At 41.5% G+C, this 16,517-nt stretch overlaps 1 protein-coding gene across 1 annotated transcript in view; it reads right to left on the bottom strand.

Annotated features, from left to right (window-relative positions):
* The window catches only part of MORC3 (MORC family CW-type zinc finger 3), a 28,342-nt gene extending 14,029 nt beyond the window's left edge, over positions 1 to 14,313 (bottom strand). Inside the window, 7 exon segments of the mRNA XM_040577285.1 lie at positions 988 to 1,119; positions 2,190 to 2,337; positions 4,184 to 4,331; positions 4,608 to 4,822; positions 5,958 to 6,090; positions 9,768 to 9,840; positions 14,158 to 14,313. Coding sequence (XP_040433219.1) covers positions 988 to 1,119; positions 2,190 to 2,337; positions 4,184 to 4,331; positions 4,608 to 4,822; positions 5,958 to 6,090; positions 9,768 to 9,840; positions 14,158 to 14,196 — 888 coding nt within the window. The 5' untranslated portion in view covers positions 14,197 to 14,313.
* Between the last annotated feature and the right edge of the window lie 2,204 nt (positions 14,314 to 16,517).

Raw genomic sequence — 16,517 nt, 5'->3', positions numbered from 1 at the left:
GTTCCCAGCAGAATTGAGACAGCTTACGTACAAAGTATGTATTATATCATTATATCATATAGTGGCTTTTGTTGGAAGGGAACTTAAAGATCATTTAACTCCACCCCCCCCCATGGGCAGGGACACCACCCACTAGATCAGGTTGCCCAGGGCCCCATCCAGCCTGGCCTTGAACACCTCCAGGGATGGGGCATCCACAGCTTCTCTGGGCAACCTGTGCCAGTGCCTCACCGCCCTCACAGTGAAAAATTTCCCTAACGTCTAGTCTAAATGTCCTCTTTCAGTTTAAGACCACTCCCCCTTGTTCTATCATTATCTACCCAAGTAAAGTGTCCTCCTCCATCTTTTTTATAAGACCCCTTTAAGTACTGAAAGGCAGTAATGAGATGTCCCCGGTGCCTTCTCTTCTCCAGGCTGAACACCCCCAGCTCTCTCAGTCTGTCTTCATAGGAGAGGTGCTCCAGCCCTCTGTGCATCTTTGTAGCCCTCCTCTAGACTCACTCTAACAGGTCAAGATCCTTCTTGTGCTGGGGGCCCCGGACCTGGAGGCAGTACTCCAGGTGGGGCCTCACAAGGGCAGAGCAGAGGGGCACAATCACCTCCCTTGACCTGCTGGCCACCGCTCTGTTGATGCGGCCCAGGATGCAGTTGCCCTTCTGGGCTGCAAGCACACACTGCTGGCTCATGTCGAGCCTTTCATCCACCAGAACCCCCAAATCCTTCTCTGCAGGGCTGCTCCCAATGAGTTCTTCTCCCAGACTGTATTCATGCCTGGGAGTGCCCTGACCCAGGTGCAGCACCTTGCACTTGGACTTGTTGAACCTCATTAGGTTCATGTGGGCCCACTTCTACAGCCCGTCCAGGTCCCTTTGGGTGGCATCCCTTCCATCCCTTCCTTCTTTGGTATCAACCACACCACTCAGCTTGGTGTCATCTGCAAACTTGCTGAGGGTGCACTCAATCCCACTGTGAATTACCAAAGGATACATTCAAAAATTTTGGCCTATATATATCACGTTCAATGAAAGCAAGGCTTTTGGAAACCAGTTGTGTTTTTACTTTTTGTCCTCGCAGAATGATCTGCATTCTTGGCTTCAGATACAAAATGCTGCAGTAAGCCTGCAAAACACAGTAATTCCTGTTACTCAAAAGACAACAAGACCACCTTCCCTATCCCCCCCCCAAAAAAACCCACACCAATCAAAAACCATCAAGATGAATACTTTACAATAGACATTACGTTGGAAAGACAATCCCAGGTTTTAATTAAAATGTTACAAACTCATTTGTGTCAAGTCTCCCCACATGCACACACTTGAATCCACAAAACCCAGGAAATGCAAGTGTGCATAAAATACGTATCCCGTGAATAGCAACTGAAGGAGAACTTTTATGAACATGACAAGTTAATCAGGTGTCTGAAGATGCACTTTTATCATTAAGAGCTCTCAATCATGCTCAAATGCACAAGCCCGTATTCTTATTCCCTACTGAGATCTTTAAGATTCTATTACAAGCTTAAAAAGAAAAAAAAAGCAATTGTTAACTTTGTTCCAAATGACTGCCTTATCAAACTACACAGCTTTCTCATAGGTGTGTCAATCCATGAATTTTAGTCTGCCTTTCATTCACCATATTTACACCTTCAGTATTTGAAGTGGATTAATGACTTCAATGAGTCTTGGGATAATTGAACGTTGCATTTCAACTGGAACAATACTACTGAATATTATTCAGAAGTACCCAGAACACCTAGTAATTCCAGGTGCACTTTCTTACAAAAAAAAAAAAAATCACCTTCAAAGACTATCGGAACAATAGCATAAACAGTGGCTGTAACAATTAGCCTGCAGACATGGTCTTCTAATGGAACTGCTTCCCAGTTCCTTGATCTCTTTTGAAACCCAGAACGGACGCTTCACCAGCTGAAAACTAGCAAAAATTTATTTGTGAGACTTCATAAAAAACAGTAATTTTCTTCTGAAAAACAGCAAGTATTTACACAAGTCCACAAACACATTTCATGTTTTTCAAATAGTGTCGACACGTTGCCTTAACATTTATATTCTGACATTTGTCTTTCTTTTTGTTTCCAATCACCACCTCTGAAGCATGGTATATAATGTTAAAACAAAAGCACACATCTTTCAGTTTCCACAAAACAAATAAATGAAAAAAAGCATACATACTCGTAGTGAGTAGTCGCTTTCTGGAACAATCTGGTCTAGCCTCTCTTGTTTTTTATATCCTCTTTTCCCTGTTTCATCTAAGTCTTCTGGAATCCTGATGTCATATTTATCCTTGTCGAAGTCAAACTCTGTTTTTTCATTTTTATCTCTAAGAAATAAGATAAAATATCTAATTATGAAAAGGAAAAAAAAAAGAGATATTGAGGTGAACCCAGAGGATATCACAAAGATGAAAGAAGCAGAATTCCTTTAGTGTTTTTCTTCACAGACTTGCTAAAATTCACAAATTCACCAGCTCCTTTTTGAAACCTCAGGAATATGAGAGAAGTGACAACAAATGAAACTTTCGTAAGTTCTAATTGTATTCTAAATAGGTTACACTTCATTAATAAAAAAAGACAGTATAAACTGTAAATAATGGATGAGCCAAGATGCATGCATTCTTTCTAAATGAAAAATTTTTTAACGCTGAAAATTGCCTTCCTAAGGTTTTTATTGCTGCAGAAGTGACACACTACAATTTTCTAACTCAATAATACTTCATTGTGATTTCTTATTGCAGTGCTCAACAGATGGTTTCTTTATTTAGTTGCAACTGACAGAAGTTTTGCATAACACTGATATATCATAGTTCACAAAAAATACTCCAGCAATGAAGTATTAATATTGAAACAGCTCTGTTGGGTTTTTGAAAGTAGATTTAGTTGCAGCACATTAGAAACAACAAGAAAAAATTCCTCAAGTGTTCTCTTCCACAACTTCCAATGAAGACTCTCAAATTCAGAGCACGAAAGTTACCCTGCATAGTTATTTGACTTTATTTCTTGAACAAAAAAGTACAAAAAAGTGATGCACATTTCTAAAAATAAATGAAAGTTTATCTGGATAATGCAACTTAGTTTTTGAACTGTACAGGAGGTAAAGTTTTTCTTATGGAGTACGTGGCAAGAGGAAACAATCAAAATTAGTAATGCCAGACCTTGTTACCTCCAGCTTTCTTGCATTAAAATTTACTATACTAAAGTGCCTTAAGATCCCTAAAATACAGAAGTTAATGAAATAAGAAGAAAAGCGCCTTTTATCTGCTATAATTCACTGAGATTTTGTTCTGTCCTATAACATTTTATCTGTAGTTATCCCAGTCTGGGTTTCCTCCCTATACTTTTTTTTTTTCTCTGATGGGGTAGAATAAACTGAAAAACAAGCTATTTTCCTGCCAAATCCACTGAACCGTAAAACAGTTCAAAATTGCTTCTGATGGATACCTCGTTATTTTTGGTATTTAAAACTCCAGTAAGCTGAACACTTAAGAACACAATACAAGGAAATACATTCCCAACCAATTAGCTCTATCACTGTTAAAGGAGTGATAAAGCTTTTCCAGACAGGCCATCAGACAGGTTCCCTGCTAGTAAGACAGCAGCAACCATGCAAGAAAGAGAGGACTGGGAAAGATGGGAAATGATGACATCCAGATGCCACTGCTGCAACAACAGATTTAAAAAAAAAAAAAAAAAAAGGAAAAAAAGCAGTAAGCCCAAGCTAGAAAAGGCTGAAAATCCATACTGCTGCGAACAATCCCACATACTTAAGTAGATGAAAATAAACAACTATTTACTTGGAATTCTGTTTACATTACAATAAACAGTTAATAAGTTTAGGAAGGTCCAGGTCTTGCCATATCAGTTTGAGGTAACACATTTATAATTCATCTATTTCATTTTTTCTTCTGGCAAAATCAACAGTATTTTATCAAGGGGAAGTATGAAGTCCTTTACATTCTCCTTCCTCCTTTGCTACTTAAGGTTAGCAACAGTTCTCATGGAACACTATCACCCTTCAAATAGGAGTTTGAGTCTAGTTTTCCTAACTGCAGCTAACTCTCCAGTCTTTTGGAGTTACTCTACAAAAAAAAAAAAACAAAACTTGTATATTTGCATACTAAGAATAAATAACAACGAAATGAGAGATAAAGAGACTGGACTTCATCTTACCTTCTAAGATTACAAATTATAATTCTTGTTCCTTTCTTCCCCATGATAGCATCTAGCTCTGCCAGTAACTTTTCCTCAGTAGGAAATAAAGAATGCGTTAAGATAGCCTTCAGGCTGTTTTTGGATTCTGTTGGATCACTTATCTGTCGTAAGCATTACGTTAATGAGAATAACTTTGAATTAAAAAGAAGAAAACTTTCAAAAGATGAGCAAACTTCGGCAACAGAATCCTCTACTTCTCACAGGCTCTCATTCCACATCTCAGATCTCCTACAATTGTAAAGATTTTAACACATTAGTCTAAATAAATTGTAAGATGGGTAGAAGGTTATCTGTAAAGATAAGGAGATTTCCTTCAATGATGTCATCACCCAAGTTTTGCATATACACACAACTTTTTGCTCAGAAATTGTCGAAAGGATATGTTGGTTGTTGAATGTCACTATAGGAACCATGACATGCTCTGCTTTCGTGACCTCAAGGAAAGTCTGAGATAACAGGCCAACACTCATGGTTTCTCCATTCTTGGTGAAGACTATTGCATCTTTTCCCAGGCGCATGGACCCCGATTTAAACCCATTTCCATACAGTCCCACCGGAACACGGCCATTCATAACAGATTTCTCACTGAAGCCAAAGCTGAAATGTAAAAACACATTAGAAGAGTGTAAAAAGCCCCACAGCACTTGAAAACCCGAAAGATGCATTCAAAACACATTAACTTAGACTTAAACACATTGAGTTCATCTCTTGTTTTAGAGATCAGGTACTGCCATGCAATTAAACAACGAACAGCTAATGTAAATCCAGAGAAATACAACCTATATAAAATTACTAAAATCACAGTGCAAGAATTCAGAGAAAGGTACATTCACCTTTTAAGTATCGATAAGAAATATCATATGCCTGGAATTATCTGCATTCACACGGGTTTCTAATAGTTACCCCATGGCTTCACAATAAGTTGTGAGAAAAGCCCCTTTGGGTTATGTTTTTTTTTTTTCTTCCTCCACTTGCTTAAAAATGCGATCTACAAAATTTTCCATTGGTAACTTCTCATTACATTTAAAGTAGAATGCAGTAAAATGCGTAACTGTGTATGGAGCATGGGATTTCACAAGTAAGCTATTAATTGTGGTATCTTATAGAAAAAGGAAATAATCTGAATTCAAACTTCCTCAAGTTTAAACCCAGAGATTTATCTGGAGGCAGAAGAATACATTTTATACTAAAAAAGTTCGAACAGCAACCTCTTTGCTAACTGTAGAAACAGGAACTGCAGAAAGAACAGTTCAACCCTTTAGAATATTAAAAGGTAAAATGACAATCCACACCAATTTAACTCCCACTCCCTTAGTTTTTCCAGAATACCTTCTATTTTCTATACTCCAAAGGGTTTGAATTGAATATTCCTTTGTCTCTTGGTCACTAATTTAGTCTAAAGCAAGCTTGAAGGGGGAAATGATTCTCCTTAGCTCCACTGAAGGGCACTACAGTTTACCTGGCACAACACCTGCACATAAAGTTAAGTGGGAATGTTTACAGAAAGGATAAAAGGAAATTAGAAGATAAAATACATCTCCAAAGCTATATGAAAGCTATACTAGCATCTGTCTCTTCTAGAACCTCATTTGGATAATCACTCACCTTCAGAAGTGCTAAATTTAAAAACGAGCTTAGTAGATTACATGTGATAGAAAGGAATGAACTGAGCAATAACAGGACTAGAAATTGGAATCTTTACAAGAAAAGACATTGCAAAGAGGTTATCTACCTTAGCATTTTGTGCAGCTTCTCTGTGTTCATACCATTTCCATTATCAGTGAATGTCAAGCATATATTGTCATTTATTACTGTTTTGTCTATCCATATCTGCTTAGCGCTCACATCTGGATCATAAGCATTATCTGAAGATTGCAAAAAAAAGCAAACAAGAACAGAATACTGAAAAAAACAAACAAATTTAACACTTTAAAATAGGTTCACACTTAAAGTGCTTAATTCCAGTGAAGATGTCAGGTAGCAACTCTTCCAAAGTTATTTAAATGCTTACGTGGCATGCAACAGTGCTGTATATGGTAGGTATTCCCCCACAAAAAATCCACCAAATGCTAGTCTTGCAACACTGACAAACAATGATAAGGAACTTCTGTCCCTAACTTTATTATGATGCTGTGCTCACACAAACTTGCATTTGGTGAATATGGCATCATGGGCTCTCAGTTCTGCATTTGTGCAGATCCTAACAGAGCTCTAAAACTGCAGCAACTCTTCAGCTCCGCAGTTAGATACGTAATAGTTGCAGAAGTTATGTGCTGGCACAGAGATGGATTTCTCAGAAAAGTCACTGAATATTAGCCAAGCTTTACACAGAAGTATTTTTTTTTATTAGAAGCTTTTAAATAAGTAAATGTGCTAAAAATTGTCTCCTAAAGTATTAACCTCTTTATAGTTGACAACACTAGATCAAAACATTACAATGAAACAGCTGCATCAAAAGCCAGCAAACCATGCCTGAAAACAAGACAAAGTTTTCCAGCTATCCCAGACAACAGTACTATACAGCTAAAAACTTAGTCTGAGACAAGTGGTTGAAACAGAATGAAATGAGTGGTTGAAATTGAAAACAAAACCCAGACAAGTTTTCTAGTTTCGTTTCCTGTTTCCCAAGCAGCTGTTGCAACATTCACTTTTCTCCCAGCCACCCAAACATCTCCTCTGACTGACTTCCAGGTATTGAGGTTACTGTGCGCAATGCAGACAATGGCTCATCACTAATATACCTGGCAGCAAAAATCTTACCTGCAGCGGGCTTTTTAATTTGGAAATCAGATTTGAAATACTATCACAACTTCAGATAATGAACTCTGAGACATTAAAAAAAGCAAACAAAAACTTGAAGCCACCCCCCCTTCCCCCCACATCTCAGATAGTTCTGTGAAACCTAAAACTTTGACTCCACAGGTGCAGGAAATTAGGTGAAAAAAATTATTGCTGCTCTACTACCATATAGATTCTTTATCAGCAGAGTTGACAGTCACAAATATATATCTCTTGCTACCGCAAGTTTTTCAGATCTAAGAAGGTATGACTTTCACAGAAGAGAACTATAAAATGCTATACCCTAACCTTCCTACTCACTGGATTTGAAAGAGCCTTCAGCATTTCTACTGCAAGTGCAACTGAAATCATGGTACCACAGGCATTTCTTGGACGCAAAGCTGGTTTAAATCTCATCTGCACTAGAAACACTGTTTGGCTTCTCTTCCCGCCACCTCTGTGCTACTCATGGAATTTGGAGGTTGGGGGAGCTGGGATGTGACGGCACAGTAGGAAGCAGTGTCCCTGCCTCACTGCCTGCTTTGCAGGTTCAACTGAGGGGCAAAACCCAACAGCTCAAGCCAACACTGCAGGCTGTAAAAGGAATTACAGCTTGGCAGCTTTCTTTCTATGAGCATAAACTGCAAACTCCATCCACAGTGAAAAAAATCATAAAAGCATTTCAGCATCAACAGAAGGGAACATTTCAAGTACGTTTAGTTTGAAAGTATTCAAGACCGTACTCGGTGCAAGCTTTCTGATTTGTTAGCTCACCACCTCTCTCTATTTAACCTCTTTGATGCAAGCATCACCAAGAGTTCACTTTAATTTAAGCTAAGGACTGTCAGGAGATGCCAGCAATATAACCAGGAAAAAATTGACAGAAGGGAGCTTAAAAAGCTTATTTTAACCAATAGACTATTAGGGTAAACTGAAACTCAGGCCTCTATAAAGTAGCCCTATTACTACTGCTTGATATTTGGCTTATAGTATAGCCTCACATAGCATGAGGAAGACAGATTACAAAATCAACTAACTAGAAGCCTTTACACCCAGCATGTTGCTACTATGCTTCTGAACCTTTGTTAAAGCAAACAATGACAAAAAGGCAAAGGAAGGAAGAAGGCAAACTCACAAGCCTTGCACAGCACAAATGTGTTAATTCCAGCCAGGTATGGCATGGCATAAAACAGATGAAATGACTTAACATGTCAGTCATGACTTACCACCAAAACAGCTTGTCCTTTCCATAGTCATGTGGTTCTTGTTTCCTTGTGACAACTCTCCCTTTATCTAGCAGAAAATTTCTTTCTTTCTTTTGTTAGGTTACTTTTCTTCTGGCTTAAGAACTGACAAAACTAGAGCATAGGAAGCTAAAGAATGTGACCAGAAGAGCTGCTCCCTTTGGCAAAAGCGAACTGCTTGATAAGCCAAGCAAGTCTTTCCATACCACGCCTTTATTTCAAGGAACTAGTTAGAGAAAGTAAGCTAATCATTCCCCAACTCAGGAAACATGCAACTCCGAGAATATCCAGTTAGTGGCTATTCAAAATAAAAAGCAAGACAATAAACAGGAGTTAATAAATCAAACACACTCAAACCCCTACAAACAGCAGACAGAGACAATTACAAAAACCAGGATTCTTAGGACATCGATGGACCAACCATTCAAAGGAACCACTCAAGTATAACCCTGAAGATGTTCAACCAGAAATTTTGTAATCCAAAAGAATAAAATAAGGATGTTTGAGGAATACTGTGTCAATGTGCAGAAATTGCCGTTGGATATTTTCAGGAAGCACTGAAGTGAAGGAAAGGGAAAGGTCCAAATGGATGGAAAAAATGCACAGGATAACGGAGGTGAGGGAAGAGTGGGAATAACACAGGCTGACTGCATGAAAGCTGTTCGATACACTTCTGTGGTTGGAACCTTTGCCTCTCGGTTGTACATTCTTACTAAACTTTATTTCTATTTCCTACATGAGTGTGCTCTCTAATCTGAATGTGTGCCTGTACGCATTTGTTCTGCTAGCAAACCTGAAGATGGACAAGTCAAAAAGCTGGAAGAAACCAGAAACTGCAGAGATCCAAGGTCTAAACCAGAGACTGGTAAAAAGCCCAGGGTCTGGACACAGTAACTGGAAGGACTCCAGGTCTTGGCAAAATACCCAGAAATGTGGGTAAATATGAGAGCTAAGTGACCAAGAATAACGCGCATGTGCCACTAAAAATTTAAACGTGGTTAACCATCAAACAGGAACAGAATAAGGCCGTTTGGTCAGTTCACATTTTGTGTTTATGTGGGTTCTTGCAGAGCTATCATCCTTTGGTCTGTGCTAATCTGCCTGTCGCCAGCACTGTTTGTACAGCACATAAGTGTGCAGGCACATCCTTGGAATTTGTGCTCAATCTTACTGCTGGTTGGGCCTGGGAACAGCAAAGAGCAATAGGCCTGCATTTGGTGGACTAGAAAAGAAAGGATTCTCTTGGCCCCACTGTCCTCTGCATTTGGCAAGCTTCAATAAACTAGGAAGGAAGAAAATACCAAGTCCTAGAAGGCCCCCGCAACAGATGTCAGGTAGTACACATACTGTCAAGAAAGAATGAAGTCAATCTGTCTGACTGTATGCAAACAAGATTTTGATAAGATTCTGAATGATAACAACAGGGTTTCCTTACCTGAAGGAAAAAAAAAAAAAAAAGTTTTACAACACGAAAAAGAGGTATTACAATCGAGTACTCAGGCAACTAGTGATCCACATACCTATAAGTTCTGCAACTGCACTGAAAGGCCAGGTGTGACTGGTGGAGTTGGTATGCAAGAACTTTGGACAAAGCTGAAATAAAACAGAAACAATGGCATTAGTTTGTGTTCTCCAACAAGTTACAAAAAACATCAAAGCCTTAGTCCAAAACTAGCAACAGAAACACAAGCGCTCACGTATTAAAAATGTAAACCTTAAACCAGGAGTATGGATCTGGGAAAGGGAACAGCACCAAATACCCTCAGTGACTTGCTAGATGATCTTGGAGGTCTCTTCCAACCTAGACGATTCTGCGATTCTGCTATCTCATTGCTCCTTTTGCCTATGTTGATCAGAATCACCTGTTAGTGGGACCCATCAGACTTTCTCAACCTAGCAGTTTATACAGTTGGCAATTCAAGCTCAGACATTTTAGCCTCACTTATGATCAGATGCAACCACAGGAATGCAGCCACTACTTGGATTAGACGACAACATGCAAAATAAATATACATGCTTATTGGACACATCTTACAGATGTCAGTGACAAAAGTATTCTCAAGTAATTCACGAGAGCGTGGGTTTGTACACATTCACCTAGATCAAAAGAACATGAAAACCAGAAGTAGATATCCATATAACTTCAGGATTTGTTGATGCAATGTTTGGGGGAAGTATAACTGCTGAAAGTGATAGCTGTATTTGCATTACCACTTAGAATATCTGTAATTATACTTTTACGAGGCCTTTAACACAAACCTGGTGCATATATATGCTTAAGCCTTACTGGCACAGTTATATTCATAAAAAGCAGTACCTATGAATACATAACACTGGAAATAGCCCTTGTACAGTGCAGCCGCATCAGAAAATATAATCCATATTTTAAAATATTTTCTGTTTTTATATACAAAGTGCATCCATATCCTCACTTATTACATTTTACAGAACTACTACACTGACAATCACTTTCATGTAATTAGTACGGTCTAAATAAAAGCAAGCAACCACTTCAAGTCTCCAAGTTCACTTATCGGTGAGAAGAATAATGCTAAGAGCAAGTTCCAGAGCAGTGAGCCAAGTGCCACGGTGGGAACGCAGCAGCAGCCCTGGATCGGATCAACATAAATTGCCAAGAAATCTCACCTTGATTCAAAGGTCACAAAGAGCGCAGAGCACACTTTCAGACCGCAGCTTAACCCCTGTATTTCTCCACCGAGCTAGGCTGCAAGTACAAGTGGGCTCTACATTCTTCACTGCCATCTGTGTTTTAAAATCCCACTTTTATAAACTCCGGTAAATTGAACCAGCCCCAGTCACTGTGCTCCTTTGAAGTTCATAACAGATGCTTACAAACAATTCAGAATCTAACACGAAGATGACATCAAGCCAAGCACTGGGAGCCTCACGTATACCACTGCACGTGCTCAAACAGACCTTTCAGTTTCGTTCTGTACCATACCATGGGTCAGCAGATCTAAAGATCTGTGCTGTTCTCTTCACTTCAACCTTTCACAGTGCTGGCAGTATTTGTTCCTTTGCTTTCTAAGATGATGATGATAATTAAAATACACCAGGAACAACAGGATTCCCCCCCCCAACCCCAAATCCCTCCTTGTCGAAACATGATACTAACACAAAACAAACAAAAAAAATCAAACAAAACCACCCCCACACAGGTACACATTCAAATATTTAGCATCTGCTCAGCTGATTGCTAAAATATTTCTTTGCTGCTAGCCAGTGAGAGACTCCTGTCATGCAGAAGGTAGACTGGGACCCCCGCAGTAACTGCTGGCACTGTAACCTCAGCAATATGGAGGACTTGGAAAAAAGTCCTGACTGTAGTTTCGAAAGGTGTGAATTCAAAGTTGTGGCCCTCCCCTGGTCAAGTAACACTGATGAAAGAAAGAGCCTCGGCACCACTAAAACTGACCCTCACAGCCAAATGTCCTTTTTTCCGCAAAGCAAAGTGTATGTGGGCACAGCAAGAAAATCTCTTCATGCAGTGCCTGAGGAATGCAGCGCTTCTCCATCCTGCATTTCACTGCTGTGTACTAGCAACTGACATTGAGAAGAATAGCATCGTTAGGAAACCCCATCCCTTATAAACAAACATATGCCGGTCTCCTGGGACACTATTTCATTTGGTAAGGTTTTGAAAAAGGCTGAAATGTGATATACAATGGCGGGAATGTGAACAGTTATGGGAAACTAGAAGATACGGATGTGGCCATGGGAACCATCAGAAACTGGTTCTTGGCTCTAAAGCTCCACCAGCAAAAGGCAAACATCCCCCAGGGTGGTTAGTGGGAACATCTGCCTCCCAGCAGACAGCACCGTTTGCTAATGCAGGGCTGCGAAACACCGATACGCAACAAAAACAGCTTTAAAAAAAATGGAGACAAGCGCTGTAAGGCCATTAGCTCCCTAGCTTGCTTCAGAGCACATCCAGCTGGCTGCCAGCACAACTGAGGGAGAGCTCGGCAAGAATTACTGGAGCCCATTTTGTCCCCAACACTTCATTTCATCAAATCGCTACTTTAATTAGCTTTATGAATAATTGCATTTCCAACGAATACACTAAGAAAGTTACTCCCCAGGTGAACGCTCACTTTGGGCTATTTTAGTATGACTGCAGCTGAGGTGATCCAGCTGCGCTGAATGCTGGGCCCAATAGATTTTGTTAGCAAGTGGGTTTTGGTTAGCTGCTTCATTTTTTATCCTGAAAGCAAGTGCAGCAAAATCCCTTCAGAACATAGAGCTAAACCTCCACCTCCTTCAAACTGCGTGTACAGTTCATGTACATTACGATGAGCAAATATTAAAGAACAAGGCAGCTTACCTTTGAAAATGACAGGCAGCTTTGGAAATTTTAGCGTCCCAAGAAAAATAGAACTATTCCATCTCTTAAAGAGTATAAGTCACGCACAAATAACATAACTACTGAACAAACAGCCTTGTATTTTAGAAGTACTTTGCAACTCCGGGGGGAACAATCCCACTACCGTTCTCTTCCTACTACTTTTCTTCCACCTGGTTGCTTCTTTCTTTCCTGTTACATGCCTTCCTCCTCCCTGCCAGTTATGCTAGCGCAGTTGCATGATAACATAGCGAACCACATCATGGCATCACTCCAAAATAAAACTAATTTTTTAAATCTTATTTTTAATCTGGATCACTTCCTGATCTGTCTCATCGCGCAACCGAGAAAAAAAAAAACGTTACCAGAGCAACAGCAAGAGATAAATGCCAGGGTGGGAACGAGCTGCCAGGCCTGCTCGCACTACCTGCGCGGTTCATGCACACTTCTGAAACCAATGGAAATATTTTGATGAAACCCAACGTATTTCTAAAGCGCAGCTGCTGACAGAAGAGATTGTGACTGTCAGTTTTGTGTCGTTCTTTGCTGGAAAACAGTGCCCAACTGTATAAAAGGCTCTGTTAAAAATAAGCAAACCGGAAAGGGTATCAGCTGCTTCATTTCTTTACTGAAAATCTAATGAGAAATCACAGCTTTCACTGAAAATGCACTGAATGCACATTTAAAGTCATGACTATTGATGGAAAAAAAAAAAAAGAAAAGCAAACAGCACCCTAAATATAACTCTGAAAGTTATCTATTGCACCAATTCTAGCAGAGACTTCTCATCTCTAAAGTTTGCCAGAGTAAGATCAGTTTTAAACTGCAGCCTGGCCTGTATCATGTAGTTTTTGCAAGAACAGGTATTAATGCTGGTGCATTTCCCACCCCTTAAGAAAACCACTAAAACAAGGGGACACCTAATTTTTTTTATTTTTGCAAAGCAAGAAAAGCTGAAAAGCTAGGTGAGCCCTTCCCTAACAAGACATCTCAGACAAGCTGTGGAGTTCAAAACACTCGCAACGATTAGAGGGCCAAAACGAAAGTGCCGTTCCTGAGCTTCAGGCAGATGACATTTGCAGATAACCTCTGTAGCCACGGCAGTTAAGGCAACTTAAGGAGCGCTACGAGCACCGATGTCTGATTTTCCTGACGTTTGAAGAGTTCCTTAGCGTACGATTCCACCCCAAATTCGATGGCAAGGCTCTGAATTAGCGGTATTTACGATTCGGAGGGTAACTCACAACACACACACCGAAAGCCACAAACACCCCGTTTCACCCCCAAGGCGTTAAGGAGTCGAGCGCGGGGCCTCGCCCCTGCCCCACACACGGCCCCGGCCCCCGCCGCCATCTCCTGGCCCCGGCCGGGCCCTGCCGAGCGCGACAACCCGGGGGGGCTCCCTTCTTTCGGCCTCCCCGCTCCCATTCCCCTCCTCCCCTCCTCCGCCGCCGCCCTCCCCCGGTGCTCCCCGGCTCCCCTCATAGCCCCCCCGGGCCCTGCAGGGCCGCTCGGAGGCGGCCCGGTGCCGCCCGCCCGCCGCTCACCGCGCTCAGGCGGATGCCGCCCTGCGTCTTCGTCGCCATCTTTGGGGGCCGCAGCAAGCGCCGGGCCGGGCGAGGAGGGGGCGGTGGGGAGCGCCCAGCGCGCGCACTTCCGGCTCCTCCGAGCCGAACCGCTCCTGGGCAGGGGCGGGGCGGCCGTTGGGCTCCGCCCCACGCTCCGCCTGAGGGACAGGGCGGGACGGGGGATTCTTCGCTTTCTTTTTTTCTTTTTTATTCTTTTTTTTTTTTTTTCCTCCCTGTTTTTGGGCAGAGCTGCCCCAAACGTTTCGTGCCCTGGTTTCCAAACCAGCCCCAGCCGCCCCTGCCTGTGTTAAATGCCCGTTTCTGAGGCTGGGGGCTGACACTGCCCCCCTTTTTCCTCCGAGTAAAATAGCTAACTTCTTGAGCCTTTTCTGGCCCTGCTAGTTAAGAAACACACGCCCACATGATCTAAAGACCTCACCGAGTTAGCAAAACGTAATTAATAGAGGTGTCAATTATTGTAAAAGAAAGGTGCTGCCTCGAGCTTCCTTATCTGTCAGAACCCCCCCATATGTGAAGTAACCCAGGTGTTGCCTCTCCTTGGTGTGGTTTGCTGGGCTCCTGCTTACCTGACACAGCCTGGGGAGGAACGAGTCCTATAAAACCCCAAGGTAAAGGCTGCAAGTGCAGAGTTCATAGTAGCAGAGGCTGCCAGGCTGCTGCTCCACACTCTCTCCTGCAGCTGTAGCATTGGATCACAGCTGTTCTGATCTGATCAGAAGTGTAATTCTGGTTAGTTGGTGAGCACACCCTTTAAATGCATAATTGAGATGGAGTAATGCATAATGGCGAATGCCGTGTGCTAGTACCTGCAACTGTTTGCTTTTGTCCAGCAGAACAAGCTCAGCTGCAAGCCCCAGAATGCAAGATAAGAACCAAAAGTTTGATCAGATGGCTTTGATTGCCCTTGCTCACCGTGGCTGGTCTGTCAGATACACTTGCACAACAAAGATTGCACAGTTCCCTTCCCCCTTTTCCACTGGGTCTGGCCTGTGTTTGTCAAAAACAGCACTGAGGTCAAATTCCAGTGCCTTTATTTATGAAGTAAGACAATTAAGAAAGACTGCGTAAGGGAGTACACTCAGCACAAGCCTCCCTGACTGAAGGTTTAGCACCACCTGTATTCTATCAAGTTGCATACAGGTAACATCTGCAAAATGCAAGAGGACTAGAGGCCAGAATTCATACTTCACATAGTATTTACCCACAGAAAATTCCTCAAGTGTTTCATCAAAGTTACTCTATTTCAGCTATTTGCAGGTATTTTGAGCAGTGCATGGCTACTTACCTTGAGTCCAGACTATTAATTTTCTTCCTGGAGAACTTTAAATAACCAATAATTTTACATGCATTTATAGTTGGGAAGCTCCCTGGTGGCTATTGTAATCAAGCTGTGTGTTGCTCTCCAGCTCCTTTTGTCATCTTCCCAGGTTTTCATTCTATAATCTCAAATTTCTGCTGTTAGAAAGTAGCTATTATTTTGGTTGCAGAGAAAAACAAACAAACACCCACAGATATGGGTACACATCACAGGAGAAAAGGTTCAAAATAAAAGCCTGAGATACAGTAATTCCTGGTGACTAAAACCTGACAGGCCACTCACCCTTAGCTGAGGAAAAGCCTTCAACAGACCTTGAAATGCTTTCCCCTGCTTTCTTCAACAAAAGCCTATAATTCGTGATTTATTTATTTTTGAGGTGGGGCCTAGCAAGCCTTCCCATAAACATAAAGGAGATTACTGGCAGCCCTGGGGTTGCAGTGAAGGCCCCTGCTCTGGGAGTTATCATGGAAAACATACCTCAGGCTCCTCTACCTGGAAGTGCCATCAGTTTTGAAGAAACATTTTTTTCCACCAGCCTGCTCCTGCCACTCCTTTGCTCTGTTTGCAGGAGTGGAACCGAGAGACCTGGTCTGCTGGGCAGTCACGGCTGCCATTAGCTCCTGCTGAATTTTTGGAAACGGAGCATCAGGAGACAGCCATCATTTAATAAGTGGGTAAGCTGCCCTGGGATAGTAATTGCAAAAGATGGAGGTGTGTTGTTACTGCCAAACCTAAATGGCCAGCCCTGCTGATTTTTATTTGATTAAACAGGTACTTAGGAGGCATTCAGTGCCTCAGTATTACTAAATTAGCCTACACTACAGCATTTCTCAGCAAACATGCAACATACTGCAATGATTTTCTACATACCCAGTATAACCAAACATTAGCAGCTTTTCAGGTGCAAGATACATGCTCTACCTTACGAAAGATGTGCAAAGACTCAGGAGAAAGGGTGAAATCTGAAAAGCAGCTTATACATCAAAGTCATTGAAACCAT

Source organism: Cygnus olor, chromosome 1, assembly GCF_009769625.2.
Source record: "Cygnus olor isolate bCygOlo1 chromosome 1, bCygOlo1.pri.v2, whole genome shotgun sequence".
NCBI classification, from domain to species: domain Eukaryota; kingdom Metazoa; phylum Chordata; class Aves; order Anseriformes; family Anatidae; genus Cygnus; species Cygnus olor.
This window is presented reverse-complemented; position numbering and strand designations above follow the sequence as displayed.